Source organism: Lingula anatina, chromosome 7 (assembly GCF_051362555.1).
Source record: "Lingula anatina isolate TDL-2025a chromosome 7, LinAna3.0, whole genome shotgun sequence".
Taxonomy (NCBI): domain Eukaryota; kingdom Metazoa; phylum Brachiopoda; class Lingulata; order Lingulida; family Lingulidae; genus Lingula; species Lingula anatina.
In genome coordinates, this window is record NC_141773.1 from 22,170,212 (window position 1) to 22,194,891 (window position 24,680).

At 36.9% G+C, this 24,680-nt stretch overlaps 2 protein-coding genes across 2 annotated transcripts; both read left to right on the forward strand.

Moving 5' to 3' along the window:
* The first annotated feature begins 7,101 nt into the window (after nt 1-7,101).
* LOC106160585 (contactin-5-like) lies at nt 7,102-23,849 on the forward strand. The gene is made up of 12 exons (XM_087017557.1): nt 7,102-7,216; nt 7,366-7,460; nt 7,932-8,246; nt 8,628-8,942; nt 9,312-9,599; nt 10,178-10,453; nt 10,658-10,948; nt 11,306-11,617; nt 12,278-12,553; nt 21,901-22,023; nt 22,272-22,345; nt 22,495-23,849. Exons 2-12 carry the CDS (start codon nt 7,415-7,417, stop codon nt 22,588-22,590), a joined length of 2,412 nt encoding a protein of 803 aa, XP_086873683.1. The 5' UTR covers nt 7,102-7,216; nt 7,366-7,414; the 3' UTR covers nt 22,591-23,849.
* LOC147760904 (cell adhesion molecule CEACAM5-like) lies at nt 17,758-20,882 on the forward strand. The gene is made up of 4 exons (XM_087017558.1): nt 17,758-18,017; nt 18,809-19,096; nt 19,678-19,953; nt 20,153-20,882. The coding sequence occupies exons 1-4, from the start codon at nt 17,807-17,809 to the stop codon at nt 20,449-20,451; spliced, it is 1,074 nt and encodes a 357-aa protein (XP_086873684.1). The 5' UTR covers nt 17,758-17,806; the 3' UTR covers nt 20,452-20,882.
* Nucleotides 23,850-24,680: the final 831 nt, after the last annotated feature.

Here is a 24,680-nt window from a genome sequence, read left to right on the forward strand (position 1 = left end):
TATTAGCACTCTAACATTTCTTTTGTACAGAAGCACATCGTCTTGTGAGATACCAGTTTTATTTTAACTGACCGGTTTTACGTTTATATTCAGAAATTAAAATACCCGTTCAAATAATGTTGCATATCAAATACTTCGAACTGGATGTACCGTATTATCACATGCATATTCATATTTTTATGATTTCAAAGTGGATGTGGATATGTTGCAAAAACCGAACAACACGCAACGACTGATCAGCATCCGACGTCTTTATCATGCTAATTACCACCATGGAATGGGAAAGCTTTTCCAACATATAACAAGTAGTTTTCTCTTTTTCCTTTGCTGATCACAGAGTCGGTAGAACGCAAAAGACTGGTGTGGACAGCCAAGGTAAATGACTTTTTTTTCTTATTCAAGTTTGTGGATAAAAGTAATGAGCTTATAAACCATTGATAAATACTAATATGATCCATAAAACAGTATCACTTGCTACAGAACTACACACTCTAACACTGTCCCAGATGTGAGACAGGTTGCGCCTCCCCCGTCTTTGGTCATTGAAGATCTTTGACCCAAATGTAGATGACCCCCTGTACCCTTCGGTTGAACCGCAGGGGGTCATGGGGGTCATGGGGTCATGTCCACATTGGTCCAACTGATGGTGTGACCAGATGCTTAAACGTTGATGCGTTTTTCGTTTATTTAAAGACTGGCGACATTAAGAAAATGGCCGCTAGCTATTTATTCAGTTATTTAAAAAAAAAAAACATTATTCACGTAGGCATTTTTCTGAGACGTTAGGCAACATACTCACTTCCTGACAAGTGGCATGTTCTTCTACTCTAGATTGCTTGGGAAATGTGACAGTAACGGAGGTTTAAAATGATATTTTTCAGATTTCAGAACTACCATCGTTGTAGAAAGACCTGCACCCAACCATGATGTTCTCCAGTCTATTGATACTGTGTTTGTCACCATGTTGACTGGTGACATTGATTCCTTAATGGTTATACGGGATAAAAAGGTATCAAAATTATCTTTGCTGACCTACCAAAATTCACCTTTATGTAATGGAAATATTTCTCGCAAAAGTTATGACAAAGAAATCGTATTTGTCATTTTTGTTGTTTGGCGGTAGAAAAAAACATACGGTTTGGCTAAACTAATGTTGAATTGTAAGGTCAGTGTTAGCAGTTCAGGTTCATGCTTATAATTCATTCAGAAATAGTGATAAGATCCATAAGACAGAACTGCTCTCTACAGAACTGCACACTATAACAATGTGAGCCATAGGCAGTAAACAGTGATGCTCTCAGCACAGACTACCAAGATACATAAAAACCAAAAACATGTTATTATATTACTATAATTATGACAGACAAAAAGTATCGGGAACATCAATAACGGTGAAAAATTGATAGAACCCTAAATCATAAGATGAATGCATGTTTCTCTTACAGGTACATGATGAGCCACCAAGTGATATTTGGGCTGCCAAATGGAGATATTTCATAGATATCCTGGACATAAACGGAGATGGAAAGCTGGATAAAAACGAATACGTAAATATGATGGCAGCAAGAGTAGGTGCAATAACGAAGTCTGCTGAGAAGGAAGAGGAAATAAGAGCTTATTTGCAGACTGCATGGGACAAATGGTGGAAAGAGCTTATGAATGACCAAAACTTAGAAAGCTTAACCGCAAACGATGTGAGCAAAAACAAAGCTGAAATCATTGTCAAAATGGTTGAGCGACATAATCTCGACATCGAAGACAATTGGGCTCTTACATTCCTTAAGCTGGTGGATGCAAACGGGGATGACATTCTCGATGCAAAAGAGTATGACAATTTTCTCAAAATCTTCCACGCTATATTTTCTGCAGACATTTTCTCTGAAGTGGATTCCAACAAAAATGGTGCTATTAGCAAAGATGAAATGGTTATAAATCAGTTGCTGTTCGATACAAGTGACACCATGAAAGGGGCAAATTTTTACGGGAAGGTAGTCTTACCTAATGGCCCTTATATAGTCTCAATAAGTGAACGACTACGAGGTTACGAGTCGAACGACATATTTAACCAGAGTAGGGCCTCATTTGTTATTTTTGCTTGATTATCAAGCTGAACGCAGTGTCGAATGAGCCTAAAACTACACTAAAATGTTTTTAAGTTCAGTTGTATGAGATTATGTAAGAAACTGTTATAAACTGTTTTAAAATGTTATAAACTATGACCAAATATATATTCGCAATGTACAATTCTTGTGTTTTGATATACAGGTTCGTCCATAAGAAACCATTTGAATTGAGATGGAAAGTAAAACAGGTAGTTTTTATGGACCACCCTGTGTATTCAACTGATCTGCTAGTTATTCTGTGAGGGAGTGTAGTACACGGTTGTTTTGTCAATTTGTGAATCAAGAATCTTTTGTCATTTAATCTGTGCACCACATAAGACACATAACGCCAGAGATGCAACGCCGTGAAGCATTTTACTTGTAAGATATAATCAAACAGGTAGTTTTTATGGACCACCCTGTGTATTCAACTGATCTGCTAGTTATTCTGTGAGGGAGTGTAGTACACGGTTGTTTTGTCAATTTGTGAATCAAGAATCTTTTGTCATTTAATCTGTGCACCACATAAGACACATAACGCCAGAGATGCAACGCCGTGAAGCATTTTACTTGTAAGATATAATCAAACAGCCATAAAAGTAATGATGCTTTCATTACATGATATACATGTAAGATACTACATAATCAAACAGCAATGAAAGTAACAGTTCTTTCATAAGTATTGTGAATTCAATGTATTGTGAAAGTCGAGACATTTGACTGTTCAAGTATTTTCCGTAGCAATCATTTTATTCTGACACCATATGAAAACAGGATGTTTTTGAACAGACATGTTATCAAAACAGACAAAAGGCACACACGTGTCGCCGGTCTAGTATCTTTATCATGCTAATGACCCTCATGTGAACAGCCCTACGACAAGGGATTACGTATGCAAAAGGGAATAAGAATGCAATACCCATTTATTCCTGTGCTGATCAACGGGATCGGGAGATTGCAAAAGAGCTTTCTGATCAGTAAGGTAAATCAAAATATTTTTGTATGTTTTCCAGATTCAATATATTACTATTAGTGACATATATTCTAAGTTTGATTAGTGTTAATTTTCATGACGTATTTTGTCATAATTCATGTTTGCCATGAATTTCTACAAAGTTTGTAGCTAAATCCATATTCCATGCGTAGGGTCTCCAGTCACCTATTACTGAGAGCGATGAAATCAATGACACGCTTCAATCCAGCCCCGCTTTTGTAGGATCCATTGGATGTCATATAATTTAGTTTTCATCTGTTTTGGATCAAATATATTTTACTTCAGTTTTACAAATGACGGTATTTCATTAATTGGTCTCCTGTTGTTTTACATTGTAATCCTTGGCAAACGTACAAGTGTGAACCATTCTAAGGGCTCTCTTTTTCCTTTTACTCCGTCTTGTCAAACCCTTCATTTTTTCTGCTGTGTGTCTTTATGCAAGGCATGATTCGATGGATATTAAGGTAGGGATAAGACCTAAGTGTATTCATCATTTGCTTCAAGTTAACATTCAGATATTCCAGTATTTATTTTCTATTATAAAGTTCTTTAGTGTCACTTCATTACCACAGTTTGTCTTTAAGATCTGTGACTTTTTTTTCTATTTTTTTTTTCTAATTTTTTACAGACCTGCACCGAACCATGATGATCTCTTATTCAATGGTAACCGTTTTTGCTGCCATGTTGATGAGTGACAGTGTTTCCACGCTAGTTATACAGGATAAAAAGGTACATAGGTCATTATCTATACTGTCACTAAATGGAGTTTACTTTTTTATCTTAGAAGATCTATTTTGGTAAACAGTTATTTCAAGTTTTGGTTCGTACGGAAGGGTCATATAAGACAATGGAATTGGTATGTTTCCGGAAAAAGTACATGGGGATCGTTGTACAGTGCAACAAAGGGACCGCCGCCAAGTGATTATACCACTTCAAATCCGTAGGAGCTGCAAAAAAATAAAGAAATTAAGAAAAATATTTCAAATACTGTGTTGACTTTTATCAATGCACTGCGGTATATGTCTATCAACGTTTCGACTTTGATAATTGATTAAAACAGACTAGTAGATTTTAACCATGTACATGTAAGTCTCATCATTTCCACATATTTCGTACTGATATTTAACACTTACCTTTCAGACGCCTGGCGGTATGGATATTTGGGCATCCAAATGGAGACATGCCTTAGAAGACCTCGACGTAAATGGAGATGGAAAGATGGATAAAGACGAATATGTCAACGGGATTGCTGCCAGAGTAAGAGCTATAACAATGTCCACCGAAAAAGAGAAGGAAACCAAGGCATATTTGAAGGGAATATGGGACAAGTGGTGGAAAGGTCTTATGAATGACGATAATTTAGAAAGTATTTCAGTTGACGACTTTATCTCAGCCAAGACAGAAATACAAGCGAAAATGGTTGATAACCAATACCTAGACACGGAAGTTAAATGGATTCTTACGTTCTTTGAGCTGGTGGATGCAAACGGAGATGGCATTCTATTTAGAAAAGAGTTTGCCAATTTCCTCAAGATTTCCCACACTCCATTTTCTACGGATATTTTCTCTGAAGTAGATACCAATAGCAATGGTGCTATAAGTAGGAGTGAAATGGTCATAAACCATTTGTCGTTCCTTACAGGCAACAGTATGGAGGGGAAGGATTTGTATGGAAAAATAGAGTAATCCAGTTGCAGGGAATAAAGAAAGCGTGAGGGAAGGACCCTATTGCATAACCCTTGTTCTTTTTCAATGACATTTTGAAGATTGAACAATATTATCAGAAAATAACTCTATTTTGAAATTAGCCGAAACCAAAAGAAAAATTGCCTATTCAAATTTCAACTAACACTGTTCTAACTCTTGGATGCTAACTTAAATTGTCTGTCAAGAAAGATAGGCACGCCTTAGTACTGAAAATACAATGTCAATCTATTTTCTCCAGAAAAAAACATTTGTGGATTTGATAATAAAGGTGATGTCGCTACAAGTAAATGTAAAATGGTTACAGATGGTTTGTTGAGGGGTAAATCGATGTTATCTTTTACCTTATAGTTCGAGTTTAAATATAATATCTAAACTCGAACCCACATAATAAAAGAAAAAAACCTTGTATAATTTCGCAACCGCTTAAGGTCTAATGAACGCTTTTAAAAATGTGTAAGCCGGAAAACGTGTAAGCCCGAAAATGTGTTAGCCCTATAATGGCTCATACATGTGTTTTGACCAACACGTTGCTTGCTTTCTTGAAATTCTATTGAACCACCAATAAAGTTAAACACGCTCTCAAACAGTAACAAAGTTAATAATGTAAAAATAAATATGCAAAATAAAATTTGAAATGGACTATTATGATTTTGTTACTTGAGAAATAAGACCCACTTAAACAGGTGTTGAACATATATGCTTTACCTTTCTTTACATGACTTACTTACTTATATAATGACTACATGTTAATTTATCAACACATGAATCAGTACTTACAAAGCTTAAAAGAACAATGATAACCTTTGACTGCTGACACTTTAATTGTTAAAGTATCAATAAATAAAAAAAGCAGAACTGCATGTAATGATATTGCTAACTGAATAATTAAGAATGAGAAAATAAAGCGTGTGGCCATTTATACTTATGAATCTCTTTCTTCTGAAGTTCACTTCTCATCTAAATAAACTGTGATTGCGCAGAATGTGCTAGGTAAGACTGAGTGCGAATTCTAAACATTAAACAACCTATCTTAAACTAGAAAAATAGAATTCTAGCTCCCAAAAGGGCTATGGACTTAGGTGAGACGTGATACAAGTTATTCATTTTGATTATCCCCACCAATTAACTGAAAAGTATTCCCTATTTGAAATACTACATAGGACCTCATAATTTTTGTTTGGTGCGGTTTCTTCATGAAATAGAAATATAACAATGGTGGCATAGAATCTGCTTCACGCACCAGATATATTCGCTTCCAGCACACATAGGCTATCTATGTATATACCTGGAGACACGCTTTTTAAGAGGTTTGCCTTAATTTATTCTTTCTGAATTGTTTTTTTTTTTTTTTTTTTTTTTTTTTTTTGAGGATTTATAGCAAAATTTCAATCGTGTGTGTACATGTGTGTGTGTGTGTGTGTGTATGTGTGTGTGTGAGAGAGAGAGAGAGAGAGAGAGAGAGAGAGAGAGAGAGAGAGAGAGAGAGAGAGAGAGAGCGTGTGTATTTGTGTGGGGAGTCTATGAGATAAAACATGGATCATATTATCAATTGATCATGTTGTGACCACAATTTTCCAAAATTTGATTCGAAATGCGAAAAAAAAATTGAGATAGAGGGTGAAGCATGTACGATTTTAGTTATGAGAGAACCATCACCCAAGCTTCCCTGTGCGTCTTTGGCAAGGGGGCGGGTCCAGCATTATTTTAAGGGAAGTCCGAAACGACAGGCCTCGGATGCGAAGTGACTCATCATGACTCTTCCCACTAAATAACAGTATTACCCGTTTGAAATTCTATTTCAGGACCTCATTAGTTGTGTATGGTGTAGCTTTCTTCGTGAAATAGTACTATATGTAGGATGCTTTTTGTTTTGCTTCTTGTTTTGTCTGCTGTGAGTATGCGTGTGTTTGTGCAATTAATAACCTCTAGTAGACTTAAACGTTAACTATGCTGCAAATTAAAATGATGACTTACATGTGATGTTTCTTTTAAAAACTGTCGATTTTTAAATCGACTTATATTACCTAATGTCCTAAGTAAAGTAAGGTTGGAATCAGTCTAAAGGTAGGCTGGATTAAGACCATCAGAAATGACACACGACTAGTGAACTGGAAAGCCACATCTGTGCCAGTGACGTTATATGTGCACAATTTGTTACATGTTACCCTAAGGTATACATGTCCCTTGTTATCAAAATGAGTAAGCAGGTCAGGTCACCTAAGACTGATCAGGCAGTATAAGGAAGAGGAAGTAAGTACAAGAACAAGTTGAGTAGTTAATCAGAACGACGTATTGTGGGTCATGGACCACATTCAGTGTCATAGTCAGTTTACTTTTGCTTGATTTATCTGATATTGCTGTTTACAGTCGACTGAGGGGATGATGAAGGGGGAAGAAGGAAGCACCTAAGAAGGTTGGAATCGAGCATGTGAAGCCTTTCTTTTTCCACCATTACAGTACGATATTTCAGTGATAAGTGCATCTGGTTATAACCGTAAGTCACCTTTAACATAACGTCATGAATGTATATCCATTTAACTGCACCGTTCCCTTTCTTGCCAGGGGTGAATTCAAGGGCTACGTGTAAAAAAGAGAAGAATACTTAGTAACCATGGCGGTACTACCAGTGGTGGTTTGGTTTTATATTTCACTACACGGTAGGTAAGCAAAATCCCTACTTTACAAATCAATTCATTTACTGGGAAAGGAAGAGAAAGGATTTTGAGGTCGCTGGGCCAAAGGATAATGACACAGTCGCGTTCAAAATAAACATTTGTCCGATCAATCAATAAGGGATTTGCGGAAAGGTTTGTCATTGCATATAAAATGTTCGACCAATAAATAGAGTAGCTTTTGCCACCGTCTCAGTACATGCATTTGGTTGGGCTTTTCGTCATCACGTATGGATCACTCTTATCACTTACGAAATAACTATTTTAAATATTTTATCAAAACACGATTTGGCCTACCGGGGACTTTTGTGCTTTATAAACACTTCTTGGTTTTTTTATGTCGGGGAATCGTGTATTCCGTATGCAACACTACCTTGGTATCGGTTTCAGTTTTCTGAAGACAAAGGTGCCGTTTGTGAAACTTTGCTTACCGTCGTGTTATTATAATTGTTACAGGTATTTCATTAGCCATTACTGTCCGAAAATATGAAGGAGAGGTTGTTAATCTTTTCTGCCCAGACAACACAGCTAATAATTCTCTAATTTGGCAGAGAGGTGCCGTACAATTCGCGTCATGGGATACATTCAGTAGCACACATATCTTCAATACCATTCCCTCTCTACAGACACGTGGATCAATGGAGGCACAGACTGGGACATTAACCATTAACAGCCTAGTGGTGACAGATGGTGGGGTTTACTTATGTGAACTTGTAAACCCTTTATCGGGTTTGATAATTAATACACTGGAAACAACTTTGTCTATAGACGGTAAGTCAGTCAATGGTTATCCCTAAGTAAAAGTCCAGCTATATGATTAGGATTATATGTTTAACCTGCGCTAGTAGATTTAGTTTATACAGAAACGAGATTTTTCCCTCCCGACCACTCCCTCCCTCCCACCCCGTCCGAGCTTCTACCGATTTTTCTGGATAATAAAAACGATACAGTCATTATGTTTGTTTCAATGGGTCAGTTCTTCACTCTTAAAGCTTGTGTTTTAGGATGTTTTAATTTTAGAAAGATAAATATCATTGCAAGCTTCATGTATGTTAATCACATGAGTGCATGAACATGTGACAGTCACTGTCTCTTTAATTGTTGAGTATATCCTTCTTCAAATATAATTTTCAACAATGACTCGTATTTCAGTGAAACCCTCAGGTATGGCAGTTACTGGTTTGGGTAGCCTTATAGTGGAGAGAACATCTACCCGTGTTCAGTGTACTATAGGAAGGGTGCTTCTATCAGCTCCATATGACGTCTACTTCAAACAAGGAGATGCTACAGAGTACAAATTGACAAGTATATCAACCTCCAGTAATTCTGATGGTACCAAGTCTGTCACAGCATCTGCATCTGTCCAGCTTGATAAGTCAGATAATGGGAAGCCATTCCAGTGTATTGTGAGGGACAGAGGAGGAGGAGTTATCTTAGGATCTACCAGTGTTACTATGCAGGTAACATGTGCGTATCGGGTTCCAGCGCTCAATGCAGTACAACGTAGATAACAAATATGTCTGAGCTACTGGTCAAAATCTATATAGGCTTAAAATATCCATAAACAATATAAACTTTAAAATATTTTATAACGTCATTTCCCCTAAACAGGAATGACATCCCGACTTATGTTTCATATGGAATGGGAATTCAGCATGGTGCATTCTGTCACCGTACTGGACTTGAACTAAAAACGGACAAAAGTACAGAAGCTTATGAAACACATTGTTGTCATCACAATAATGTAATGTCCGTTTGTTCTAATGGTGTGCACACACTATTCAGGCTTACATTAGACAGTAATCAGAAGTAATACTCACTTTATGCTTATTCCAGATCTCCCAACATCAGTATCATTTTCGCTAGTTGGTAAAAGTACATCTGACCCCATCCAAGCAGGTGTCCAGGTTGTATTCCAGTGTACAACACCAGATGGTAACCCAGCACCAATACTTCAGATATACAGAGGAAGTACTGCAGTATCTAATATAGGATCCTCACCACTGAGGTACACTAGAACCATACTGGACACTGATAACCAAGCTGCATTTACTTGTAAAGCCACTACCACGGGACTTTCTGGAGAAGTAATGTCAAATATACTCAACTTGACTGAGATACATTGTGAGTTTATATATAATGAATGTATTCTTCTATATATTGTTATTTCATAAAAATGATTCACTATGTGGAAAATGCTGGAAATAGGTAATCTAAATTTTGTTTCAAATGTTTTATTAATAACTACGAAAATTGATTTAGTATATTTGTCTTTTTTCTCACTTACCAGATGTAAATATATACATATTAAAATATGTTTTTCCGATATATATAATGGGATGGGATAAATGATAATGGGATTGAAGCCACATGTATAATGGTATTAAAATCCTACTATACCTGTATATCTGGTAAGTGAAAAATATTACAAAATATGTCAAAGACATAAATATATATTTTAATATGTTTTCCCGGTATTTCGGTCTTGTGTGTATGCCTACAATGTACTATGTCGGGAAAATATGCTTACCCGTGTTATTGCAGCTTTAACATGGCCCAGTACGGTGAATCCTCCTCACTTCCATCAGATGTCCAACTGCCGTAAATATGGTAAAGATGGACCACTATAGATTGGCAAGTATTAGTTTGTTGTTTTCATTTTTATTGACTTATAGTACTTTTTTTTTTTTTAATAATTTCAGATAAGCCAGCAGTCGCAGTAACAGTTGAGGGTAATCCGGTGACAGTGGCCGAAGGGGATGACGTCACGTTACAATGTGCTGCACATGGCAACCCTCCTGTATATACGGATTATAAGTGGACACATATTACATTTGGTAGTCCGGATACTGAACTAGTGTCCACTGGGAGAGAATTGGTGTTGTCAAGTGTCACATATCTTGACAACGGTGAATACGTTTGTGGTGTTAGAAACAGCGTAGGGCAAGGGTTGGGAAGGAAGAAGCTGGACGTATTGTGTAAGTAATGGGATATAATAGGATATGATATGAATGCAATATATGGTATCCATATGTGCTGAGAGTGTAAAAAAGTAATGTGAATTTAATTTGAGGTAAAAAAATAACTTAGTTGTGAAATTCATATCTTACATGTAAATGAATTTTCAATTAAATGTTTAAAAACAGTTAGATATAAGTGATTATTTGATAAAATCATTTCAGATTCACCAAGGATCGCGGTGGAATCACGTATAGTTGCTGCATCTATCGGCGAACCAGCCACATTGTCTATATCAGTTACAGCTTACCCAGCTAATGCTAAGTTTACCTGGAAGAAGAGTAACGGTGATAAGAGGCTGTCAGTTGTAGGCGGTATTGTCCTTACTGATCCAAGTTCATTGAAAAGTAAACTATTTATTCCCAGTGTACAAGGAAGTGATTACGGACAGTATGTGTGTGCAGTGTCACACACAGTGGGTAACCGGGAATTTACTTTTGAAATCAGACCAAAAGGTACATGAAAATAATTATTTGACAGTGTAAATCATAACTTGCGTGATGTTTGGAATCCGTAAAACGATACAAATATTAATATTGACATATGGATTTTCTTTAATTCATTTATTGGCATTAGAGAATCTAACCATAACATGTTCGTTTTTAATCTGCATGAACATTTTTCACACGTTGTGTCCGATATCAATGAACACTTTACATTTTAATTAATGCCAGGACCCCCAGAAAGACCCACAGATTTCAGAATATCAAGCTGGACGTCAGCACATATTCGTTAAGCAATACTCACATTATATTTTGTGTATGCTGCATTTAATACCCGTGAATGTATTTTTACCTTTTATTTAACGTCAGGTCCCCCAGAAAGGCCCACATATTTCAGGATATCAAGCTGGACATCGGTTTCCGTCACATTAACCTGGATGTCCGGGTTTAACGGAGGCAGTAATCAGTCATTTCACATCCAGTACAAGGAGACGTCTAGAACTCGGTGGCAAAAGGATGATCGACTTGTCTTCCCTGATCCTGGTTACCTGAAAACATCCAAGGCAAAAGTACCCAACCTCAAACCAACCACGTCGTATGATTTTCGTTTGGTTGCTATCAACAAACACCCGTCCACCAATAGCAGTGGCTTTACTGGTGCTTTTACACAGAAAACAAAAGGTAGTTTTTGTTGTTTAAACGTTGTCCAAAAGCAAGAATGTGGCTTTGGATAATTTCAGAAACAGTGCCTAATTTCGCTATGAACCACACATTAAACTTCCACGTGATTTACAGTTCATACCCCAAATCTATCAAACTATGAGGCAATTAAGAGTGTCTTTACTGCTCTGTATTGAAGAAGTTGTAAAATAAAATATCGAGGTATATATGCAAATAAACTCAGTTAAAGGTACATACGAACCGAGCATCGGTGGAGCGTGGATTCCCAGTAACACAATAAAACCACTTCTACTAGATTCTTATATGACTCAAATAAATTTGACATGCCAAGGGATAAACTGAATAGATCACTTGATCAGCTATAAAAGACCTTTAGACTGCTCCTTTCTTTAAATTTTTGGTTGTAAATTTAACCTACTTACGTGACCTACTTTACTGCCCCATTGACATACAGCTTAGAATGCCAGCAGAAAAATCTGTTCAAACATCATTTTCGGGTAAAATTAAACAATGCCTTTTGCTAATTCTCTTAGTTATACTGCTTGAAACTATATGCTGGCATTTGGTTGGTTTTTGTGACAAAAAATTGACTTTGTATGCATCTTTAATGACTTAGCAATGCGTCGTATATTCTATGAAATAATGGCTCCTTTTTTTCAGACAGACCTAGCGTTATAGGCGATAAATTATCCGTCTCCATCACACCCACTGTGGCTACTGTTATTTGGACAATATCAAGTGGAATCGAGGACATCACCAGCTACGTGGTTAAATACTGTGAGAGGGACACTGTGGTATGTAACAGGCAGAGAGTGACAAACTGTACAGCAACCTCCACCGTCATAACCCTAGATGAAGGATTCCAAGACTACACGTTCTCACTGCTGATTTATGAAGAAGATGATCTGGTTAAGGTTATAGATCAACCCACATCAGGTGAGAACGGTGTCAAAAACGTTAACTTACTAAAGCAAAGTGATTGCTTCATGGAAACATGCATATGTCAAATACTTGTTTTAATCCATTGTTTAATAGCCAGCAAGTTGACAATTTAATTTTCTACTTACACACAAAAACATAACCCTCTTTTTCTGTTGAAAAACTTGATATCTACATGTTCGAAACTGTTATCCGATAGCACAATTATTAAAAGACAATTGCTGTTATATCTAATACCTGTTATTTACCAAAACACTTGCATCATGTATGCAGACCCATCCCCAGTCCAACAGCAAGTGGGCGTGATAGTTGGCATTGTGGTTGCTGTACTCGTGTTGCTCATATTGGCCGTGATAACTGCAATTGTTATTCGTCGCTTCAGAAAGTCGAAAAGTGGAAGTGGTTAGTTTTATTTTCTTTTGTCAACTCAGTATAAATAACATATTTTAGTTAAAGAACGAGCGACAGCCTGAGAATATATTGTACCGCAAAATGTCTCAGTTCAGAAAACATTGAAAAAAGCGTCTTATCACATAACTAGAATGGAAGTTGTGTAAGAATTCATGGAAAGATTCATCACATAAAATTCAATTTGACACTTTTAATTTATCCCAAACCATTAGATGTACCTAATCGAGAGACAGCAGCGACAGGTGTGATAACTGAGATGAAGGACCTAAATTCTCAACCGCAAGTGGTGAGTAGAATGCGAGTTTTAGTGTTTGAAAACAAGATTGTTTTGTGTGTCTCCGTTGTAAGACTGCGTTTCTACAGTCAGTGTCAATGTTTAGATGTTGGTATGATTTTATTTTCTCTCTTGAGTATCTGCTCCAAATATGCCACAGTTGTTCATTTCCTTTAAGGTTATATAATGGCTATCCATATCCGTGCTTTTAGCAATCAGTGCCTCGTTGGCCAGATGCAACTGTGGACTTGTAGTCATATTTCGTGAGGGTGTGGGTTAGAACTTTCATATCGTAAACAAACATCTGGTCACTAATTTTCAAATTTTTCAGAGGCCCCCGGCCACGGAAAGCAGTATCTATGATGTTCCTGACCATCAAGCAAGTCAAGCACCAATCTACACAGACCTTCGGCCTCCTAGCGTTATGTGATGGGTCCTGACAAGAAATATCAGAAGCGATAGTGAACATTCCTCAAGTTTGTGAACATTGCTGCCTTTTTACCATGACTTCGAGACACAACAGTATGATAAATAAACCAATAAATAAAAAAAATAATGAATAAATAAATAAACAACTGAAAATATCTTGATTGATTCCATTCTATGTTCAATTAAATGGCATCTATCATCATATCAATAACTGTATTGTTGAACGTGCATCACAGATTCACAACATTTAGATTTTATTTATTTATTTCTTTTTTTTTTTTGAAAACAACGATGGTTGAGTGCACTTTGGATAATAGCAGAATAACTTGTCATGCATGTTTATATTTAGAATTTGTACACTTCCAATAGGATAGAAGTCAATATGCCAATAGCTTTTAAAGCAAACTGATACTCTACTAGCCAGCACTTTGTCTATTATAAAAAATATATATAATACTAATGTAAAAACCGAGTATGAAAATCGACAACATTGTCCGTGAGATCCAATTGCCATAAATAACTACTGATTGTGCACATAAAATAAGAGCATGCTCCACCCTGAGCCTCTCTACATAAAAAACACCCAATGCCCCAATAGCATTTTGGAGATCGGGTATTCTGAGATTCGGTTAAGTTGCGTTTTCATGTTGACTCATCTTGATGGATTTTACGGAAATGCTTCTTATATAACACTGCATTGTCTTTTTTATTTATTTATTTATCTATTTATTTATTTTAACACTGTTATTTAAGTCTTGCAAAGTGTAAATGTAGTAGTCGGGTTGTCCTTCAATATACTAGGTCATACCGTGTATATACCAGTGCATATCTGTAGGTTAGGGCTGTTGTAACCTCCATGAAACCAAACAATTTTTGAGGGGGGGGGGAGAGAAAAATGCCGGCATCTTTGGAAACATTCGGTTTCTTTTCGCAATTTAAACGTAAAATTAATTTTATCGAAAACAAAAAACAAGTCTTTTGTGCAAGTCGCAGGAACGGTGTCAAAGGAATGGTAGTCCTAGTAACACAAGTCTGACTGGACACTAAGCAGGAATGTATGTTCACTAGTAATACAAGTCCCATCTTAAAAAAATAAATAAATAAATAAAAAATTAAAAAATTAAAAAAACAGGAATGTGGGTCCCATGAGGACTACCATCGTACCTAGGAACCGACTTGCGTTACTGTTAAAACGGTTTAGTTGAACATGCGTTATTACATACACCGCTGCAAAGAAAAACATAAAACATGTGCTTTGCAATCAATGGAAGGTCACTTTCCCTTGTAGTCATTTCCGTTTCTTTGTTTTGTCTTTTTGGAAGATAGGGAGCCCCCGTTATGTAATAAGGCATATATTAACCCTACGATTAAAATATATTAAGCTTTATGAGGCCTTATATTGAATGATTTCTCCTATTGTGAATATACGTGTATATATATGTAAATATAGACACTGGCATAAAGTGTGTGTGTGTGTGTGTGTGTGAGAGAGAGAGAGAGAGAGAGAGAGAGAGAGAGAGAGAGAAAGAGAAAGAGAGTGAGAGAAAGAGAAAATGGCTACGTTAGGTCAGACTATTATTTTATTTCCAATATGGGAATTAAAATGGTATATATTTTATATTTATTCTAAAAGTAATGGATATTTCCTGCAAAATTCTAAATTTAAAAGTATAATATACACCCCTAGCAAAAAAGTGTCACCACTACCGCAATTATATACATTGCTACAAGGGTACGCAAAGTGCCACTATCACTTTACAAATAAACATTGAACTACCTGGTGTTACAAATGAAATACCCCGACACTAAAAGAGGTCATGCATGCTCACTAATCTTAAGTGTCACAAAAGTTAAGATATTGCGTGAGTATTAAGGAATTTTAATTAAGGATGGTATTTTAAGGGATCTTCCTATTATTAGAACATTCCTCTACATCTTACCTATTCTTTCTACGCGGAATAATTGCGCATTTTGTGCCATATAAATATACAAATATACAAATAATATTTTCACACCGAGGTCTAAGAATGTGCAGTTTATCAGTGAGGTCAATCCACCTGCTTACAACTAAGACGCGGAAGTGGGTCACAGAAAAATATTTTTAGCACTGAAAAAGTTTCTTTAGGAAGTAGAGGGATGTGTGTATGCGTGTGGTATATAGTGCGCTTGGAAACATTGACCAGTTGTGATTTTGAAGAGGACTAGGTTCCAGATTGTCTGACTTCCTGTTTCAACATGTAAGTTTATTATCAACACGGCGTTTATAATGAAATGGTGACACCCCATCTCTTCGTTCGGCCAATTATAATTTCGACTAATTTATGATTAGTACGACATGGCCAATTATTACACACGGATAGTTTGCTTCATAAATTACAAATTAAATATTGATGCCTCGATGCACTGATTGAAATTCTTGCTTATGTCTTGCACGTAACCCTAAGAAACATGTATGTTTGCAGAGAACTGCATTTAATTCGCCATCATAGAGACCGCGGAATAAGGTGTGGAGGGGAATCAGACGCTTATAATTCGCAAGAAAGAGTAATAAAAATATGCTTTGAATAGTTCTTTGGAGTTATCAATAGAAACGCATTTATTAGAAATTAATGTTCCTGCATGTATATTGCACTTGTGCACTGATAGGTACTTCGATCTGAATTCATATTGTTTACATGTTAATTCATATTCGATGTAATTTGATTCAACCACCATTTTTGATGTTACATTTCAGAATAAGATGGTGAAAATCCACCGAAGTCTGACAGCTGAACTTGGAATTTTATGGGTGCTCAGTATTCCGATTCTAACAGGTTACTTAGAAAAATAATTAACATTTGGAATAATGTCAGAGAAGTTATTAAGTATCACTGGAAATGCATGTTTTTTTTTTTTAACTAACTGTCTACACAGTATTAATCTGAAAAACAATCAAAGCACTGTTTCATTTGCGCCAATTTGTCCATAAAATATCAAGTGTGCTGTAGAAAATTATAAACCATCCAAGATGAATTATTTAGTTTCTATTTAAATGAGCATAATTCATAGAGTTGTGAGGATTCTTTTGTCTATAGCTACTTATATTTGTCTGATCTTACCATCAATATTTCATCTGCTTGCAGTCAGACTTCATCAGGGAATGAGGTTGTGACAGGTATGACAACCTATCACCCCCTCTGGTGTGCTATTTGGTCAGTCCTCCCCCCTTGCCTGCCCCTGATGAAGTCTGACTGCAAGCATATTGGATGGTAAGATCAGACAAATATAAGTAGCTATAGACAAAAGAATCCTCACAATCTATTACAATAACATGGCTAATGGAACAGCATAATTCATATTTTTACTCCTGGTATTGTTTGAGTATAAGTTCAACTGGCACCATGCATGGTTCTAATTACAGGTGCAGTGCCATGTGATGACGTCATTCAAGTCACCCTGCCCTCATCTCACTTTGTACGCACCGGACAGAATGTCACACTGCAGTGTACATATACTCCTGCTGCAACATCAATTGGTGATAGATACCGAGTGAAGTGGCAGAATAATTCACAGGCATATGAACTGGATATTTTACCTGGTATCAGGACAACTGTTCTACAGCCAGCATGGAATGAAAGGTTGTCGTTCCAGTCTCCAGCCTCACTTGTCATCAGTGGTGTCACTGTCGCAGATTCTGGGGCCTACACATGTGGGGTGATGATACTCATTATAAACCCTGCAATATGTGACACAGCAAACAGTCGATACTTTACGAAACGGACAACTCTTTCTGTTCTGGGTAAATAAATAGGATTTATTTTAACTCTGTTATTATCACTAATGTTTTGCAAATATTACTTATAGTTTATTCATAAAAAGTAAAATGGTCAACCTTTTGACCCTTGTGTTGGGAGGTAGTCTGACTGTGGTCAGATGGTTAATAAAATCAGTGCAACTAAGCTTTCTATGTTCAGCATATGATAATGATGTTGTGTAAGGTTAACTATCAGAGGGCTTATAACTGTAAAAGTAACGCTATAGCTATCCTACATTTTGTGTAAACGTAATCACTATATGCCATTGAGAATCACCCCCTCTCAGCTCCAGTTGGAGGTGTCTCTGTAACCCGTTCACGTGCCACAGGACATGATGTGACCATGGGAGACACCGCATATCTGAGTTGCATAACAGCTTCAGGGAAAACACCTATAACATACACATGGCTCCTGAACAATACACCATCACAGCAGACTAGCAGGGAGTTGACGATCATCAACATACAACCAAACCAAGCAGGACCATACACGTGTAATGCCAGCAACCCTGTATCATGGCAACAGTCTGACACGTTCACATTTAATGTATTATGTAAGTGCCACTTTGTATAATGCTGTCAGTACTGTGCCGTCTCAAAAGTACAGGCTACTGGTCAAATTTTTATCAAGTTATTTTGTTATCGAGTTGCCAGAGTTTTTCTCTTCTTGTCGGTGTCGGATGTATTTTAGACCAAAATCAAGCACTGTGGACACAGGCATGCTTGAATGCAGTTTAGTCCCAACTCCGTTTTGAAGTGCACTCACTCGTGAAACAATTGTAGTCAGAGCCATTTATAGACTAACAGCAAGCAGCCATTTGCAGCACCTAAACGTTCGTCAGATTGTTCGGACTGACCTTTTTCCACATAATATTCTGTATATCAGTCATTAAAACACCTTGTATTCACTGTTGCTTGTACACTGACAGCTACTTAATTGCCTGAATGAATTCCTCGCATGTTGCCTTCGTTTTCTTTTATACATTAAAATATAAACGAAGTGCTGATTGGTTCAAAATGGGAAGTAGGGGAAATGAACCAATCTTAAACCTAGGTTTCAATTACCTTTGCATTGAGCTTATGCACAGTTATGTGACGTGTAAGAACAGCAAAACTTGTCCTCTTGTTTATATCGGACGTAAAAATGTGAAAATAATATGGGCTTTTTTCCCTATTTGTGCCATTTTAGGTGGGTGGAGTTTGAGAAACAAATAATCAAAAATATTCTGCCTGGTACTACTGCTTTTACTGGGGAACTCTAATGATGTTTTCATTTGCTTTTATTATTCATATCCAGATTCCACAGTTACGACACATAAAACTTCATTTTATATGTTACTTCTAGACCTTCCAACATCAGCATCATTATCCCTGGTTGGTAAAAGTACATCTGACCCCATCCAAGCAGGTGCCCAGGTTGTATTCCAATGTACAACGCTAGATGGTAACCCAGCACCAATACTTCAGATATACAGAGGAAGTATTAATGTATCTAATACAGGATCCTCACCACTGAGGTACACTAGAACCATACTGGACAGGGATAACCAGGCTACATTTACTTGTAAAGCCACTACCACGGGACTTTCTGGAGAAGTAATATCAAATGTACTCAACCTGACTGAGATACATTGTGAGTTTATATTTAATGAATGCACTCCTCTATATATTGTTATTTGATAAAGTTGATTCACTATGTGGAAATGCTGGAAATGGGTAATCTAAATTTTGCCTTATATTTTGTTTCAAATGATTAATTATTGACCACGAAAATTGATTTGGTATATTTGTCTTTGACATATTTAGTATTTTTTCTCACTCACCAGATGTAAATATATAAATATTAAAATATATTTTCCGATATATAATGGGATGGGATAAATGATAATGGGATTGAAGCCACATGTATAATGGTATTAAAATCCTACTATATATCTGGTAAGTGAAAAAATATTACAAAATATGTCTAAGACATAAATATATAATACATTTCGGTCTTGTGTGTACATGTATGCCTACAATGTACTGTGTCGGGAAAATATGCTTACCCGTGCTATTGCAGCTTTGACGTGGCCCAGTACGGTGAATCCTCCTCACTTCCATCAGATGTTCAACCGCCGCAAATATGGTAAAGATGGACCACTATAGATTAGTATTAGTTTGTTGTTTTCATTATTATTGACTTATAGTACTTTTTTTTAAAAATAATTTCAGATAAGCCAGCAGTCACAGTAACAGTTGAGGGTAATCCGGTGACAGTGGCCGAAGGGGATGACGTCACGTTACAATGTGATGCACGTGGCAATCCTCCTGTATATACCGATTATAAGTGGACATATATTACATTTGGTAGTCCTGAGTCTCAAGTAGTGTCAACTGGGAGAGAGTTGGTGTTGTCACGTGTCACATATCTAGACAACGGCGAATACGTTTGCAGTGTTAGAAACAGCGTAGGACAAGGGTTGGGAAGGAAGAAGTTGGACGTATTGTGTAGGTAGACATCATAATTGGATATGATATCGGACAATCAAATATTACTGGAGTATATAGTATCCTTATGTGCTACGAGTACATTTAAAAAGCAATGTGAATATAATTTGACAGTAAACGTGGGTTCAATATAAATGCATTTTTGAATAAAATGTTAAACAGTTAGATATCAGCGATTATTTGATAAAACTAATTTCAGATTCACCAAGGATCGCGGTGGAATCACGCATAGCTGCTGCATCTATCGGCGAACCAGCCACATTGTCGATCTCGGTAACGGCAAACCCAGCCAATGCTTCGTTTACCTGGCAGAAGAGAGACGGTGATAAGAGGGTGTCTGTTGTCTCCGGTATTGTCCTTACTGATCCAAGTTCATTGGAAAGTAAGCTGTTTATTCCCAGTGTACAAGGAAGTGATTACGGCCAGTATGTGTGTGCAGTTTCACACACAGTGGCTAGACGGGAATTTACTTTTGACATTAGACCAAAAGGTACATGAAAATAATTCTTTGACAATGTCAGTCATATCTAAGCGTGTTGTTTGGAATCCGTAAAACGATACAAATGAAAATATTGGCATATTGATTTTCTTTGATTCATTTTTTTGGCATTAGAGAATCCAACCAGCACAAGTTCGCTTTTTTTTTTAATCTAACCATAACATGTTCGTTTTTAATCCGCATGATCATTTTTCACACGCTGTGCTCGATATCCCGAACGCATGACACTTTACCTTTTACTTAACGTCAGGACCTCCAGAAAGACCTACAGATTTCAGAATATCGAGCTGGACATCGGTATCAGTCACATTAACCTGGGTGTCCGGGTTTAACGGAGGCAGTAATCAGTCATTTCACATCCAGTACAAGGAGACGTCTAGAACTCGGTGGCAAAAGGATGATCAACTCGTCTTCCCTGATCCTGGTTACATGAAGACATCCAAGGCAAAAGTAACCGACCTCAACCCAACCACGTCGTATGACTTTCGTTTGGTTTCTATCAACAATCACCCGTCCACCAACAGCAGTGGCTTTACTGGTGCTTTTACACAGAAAACAAAAGGTAGTTTTTGTTGTTTAAACGTTCTCCAAAAACAACAATGTGGCTTCGGATAATTTCAGAAACAGTGCCTAATTTCGCTATGATCCACGCATTAAACTTTCACGTGATTTATGGGTCATTACTCACATCTATCAAACTTTGAGGCAATTAAGAGTGTACGTTTACTGCTACGTATTGAAGAAGTTGTAAAATAAAACATTGAAGCATACATGCAAATATACTTAGTTTTAACTTATTATTAAAATAATTAAGCAATGCGTCGTATATTCCATGAAATAATGACTACTTCTTTCAGCTAGACCCAGCGTCCCAGACGATAAATTATCCGTCTCCATCATGCACACTGTGGCCACTGTTGATTGGACAATATCAAGTGGAATCGAGGACATCACCAGCTACGTGGTTAAATACTGTGAGAGGGACACCGTGGTTTGTAACAGGCAGAGGGTGACAAACCGCACCGCTACCTCCGCCGTCATAACCCTAGATGAAGGATTCCAGGACTACACGTTCTCACTGCTGGTTTATGAAGAAGATGACCTGGTTAAGGTTTTAGATCAACCCACATCAGGTGAGAATGGGTTAAAACATCAGCTTACCAAACCAAACTATTTACCCCACATTAAGTGCACGTACTATATAGTCACCTTTATAATAAAGTGAATTTAACTTAACCTTTGCCGTCTTATTCAGGAAGATATGCATATGCTATATATGTGACTGCATTGTATTTTCCGAAAGCGATATGTAAGCCATAACCATTTGTATAATTACATGTTGAATAACCCGTTATATATGAATGTGTAGGCCGATGCATTATCTACAGTTCTGTGCTTATAGTATCTAATGACTGTTATTTACCCAAATATTTGTATCATTTTTACAGATCCAGTCGAAAACCAAGTAGGCATGATAGCTGGTGTCGTTGTTGCTGTTCTCGTGCTTCTTATATTGGCTATCATAACAACGGTGGTAGCGAGTCGCATTCGAAGGAAGAAAAGTGGAAGAGGTAGGACGCTTTTGTATTTATTATTCAGTGACAAATAATAAGTACACATTATAGTTTTAATAGAAGTGACACATAGCATTACACATGTTAGTGTAAGCAGGAGTGACTATTTGTAATACGCAATGTGGCGACTTAGTTCAGAATAAGAATTAAAAAAAAAACATGGAGCTTATATCAAAATAAAGAGAATGGTTAATCACCCAGTACAAAGTACAACTTGATACACCTGAATTATTCTTAACATTTAGATGTACCTGATCGACAGTCACCAGCGAGAAGTGGGATAACTGAGATGAAGGACCTTAACAGACAAACCCAAGTGGTGAGTTGTATTTATCTGAACTTCATTGTTTGAAAACAAGGTTTTATAAGGAAGTATGATTCTTTTATTTCTTTTTCGAGTTTTCGCTCCTATATAACTGGTGGTATATGGATAATAACTTTGTTTGCCAATGTTTCTATTTTTTTCAGAGTTCGACCGAAACAAGTGTGTATGATGTTCTTGACCAGCAAGGCCGTGAAACAGCAATCTATACTGACCTGCAACCCCATAGTGAAATGCGATAAGTCGCCGAGGATTTGATACTGTATGTAGCTACGGTGCATCGCGATCATTCTTCAAATGTGCGACCATAGCCAGTGTTCTGTTTCATATCCTCCAGACATCACCATGAACATAAAGGATATGTACAATTAAATGTGTTATTCATAGATCCAGTATAATGTAAGACTTGGGCTTTAAAATATAGGTGGCACAAGGAAACAGCACGCCCCAGCGCGTAGTACATGTAGGCATTTATCGTGCACGTGGGGGTCACACGCGCTATTGATATCAATAACTGTATGTAAGTCGCTTTAGAGATACGTGTATGGATTGACGAAATTAGTTGTACATGTACCTCTCTTTGAGGAATTATATGCATTTTTTTTATTTTAATAGATTAATTCTGTTTCCAAAAGAGCTTATTTACAGGGCCCGGGGGTATATTGAAAATTTATTTTGCATTTATAGCAATTAAACATTTTGTATCTGCGATGATACAGCAGCTGATAATTAAAGAACATTTGATGTTTGTAACAACCCTTGGGTTTTATAAGGTGTACACAACCGTTTGAGCAATGTGTCTTATGTGACTTGATTACCCCTTGTTTTCGATAATGAGATTTTTGGCAAACTGTACAAAATGAATCGAAGGAAATTAGTTTGGAATAAGCACTAGTCTAATACGATTTTAATTGCCTCGCAATTGAAGCATATTTTTGATTTAGCTCCCAACAAATAATACTAAAGGCAAAGGAATATAGTTAACACATGTGGTGAATCAAATCACAAGTGATATGTTCTATTAGAGTTAACTATGTCGATCAAAGTGCATTTTCACGCCATAGAGAATATGAACTTTTCCGTCATTCGAAATCGTGCTCGGTAGGTTCTTCCAGCAAAGAGTTTTATGCAATTTATATATATAATTACGAATACGCTAGGACCACTGTATGCTAATGAAGTGTCTTTGAATGAGCAATGAAGTGACGCGTTACTTCGATCACAATGTTTATGTAATATTTAATACTAATTACTCACTGATATATCTAAAGGTTTAACAGTATGATTCAGCATAAATAATAATATTGTGAAGTCCATGTCTCACGGTGACCGATCATTGCGTTAGCTGACACAGACTGCAACGACCACAACTATCACATCACAGTATATTCCATTAGTGTCACTGCCCAGTACAAATTCGGTATCCTCTTTTATTTCACTCGGCACATTTAAGGTTAAGGTAAACAATGGCCTGCTACAGTTTTTGGTCCTTCTGTGAACGGTCAAGTTCCTTCTTAACACGAATTCATGCACGTTTTCATTTTATACATCAAATATTAAATAAGACTCGTCATGCTAAATATGATGATGTAATGAGTCTGTAAAATCTGGAATTTTCGCGAGTGTTATTAAAAAAGAAAATCCAGGCAGTGTACTGTAAGTATCACACCAAGTCCACCGTTGCCGTGGTTGGCTACAGGACATAAGTGAATAAATAGGCCCTATGTGTGCCGTTCAGACAATCAAAGCAAGTGTCTCGTCTACCTTTCCCCAGCTATTGGGTTGATGTGCGAGCCAGAAATGGATTGGACATAAGATCCCTTGGCTTTCATCTGTATGTTTCAAGTTTACCTATGATAACCACAGGGTACCTGTGAAACGGAGATCTACAGACATATTTACGGAATGATCGCTCACATAACAGAATAGTTTAATTTTACATGGCAAAGGTATGTCTTTGACATCATATGTGAAAGTATGTACTTAGACATGCATGTCTTAATCTTTGAGACAAGCATACATGTATGAATACACTAAACTTCTTTTGTTAATATATTATTTTCTAAGATTCAGTATTGTTGGTCATTTACTACAGTAAATTATGCGAAATAAGACATCAGTGACCCGCAGACATAAATAAAAAAAATGTTTGAATATTCCAAATAAATGAAAACGCACACTACAGTGCATAGACTTGACGCACGCTTATTCGAAGACAATATCTTCAGATTCCCAAAAGATATCTAGGCCTATCCAGACACGGCACGGAAGGACCCAAAATACACCGTAGGTCGGATCACGTTACCGGTTTCCAAGGTGTGTATCAGTACGT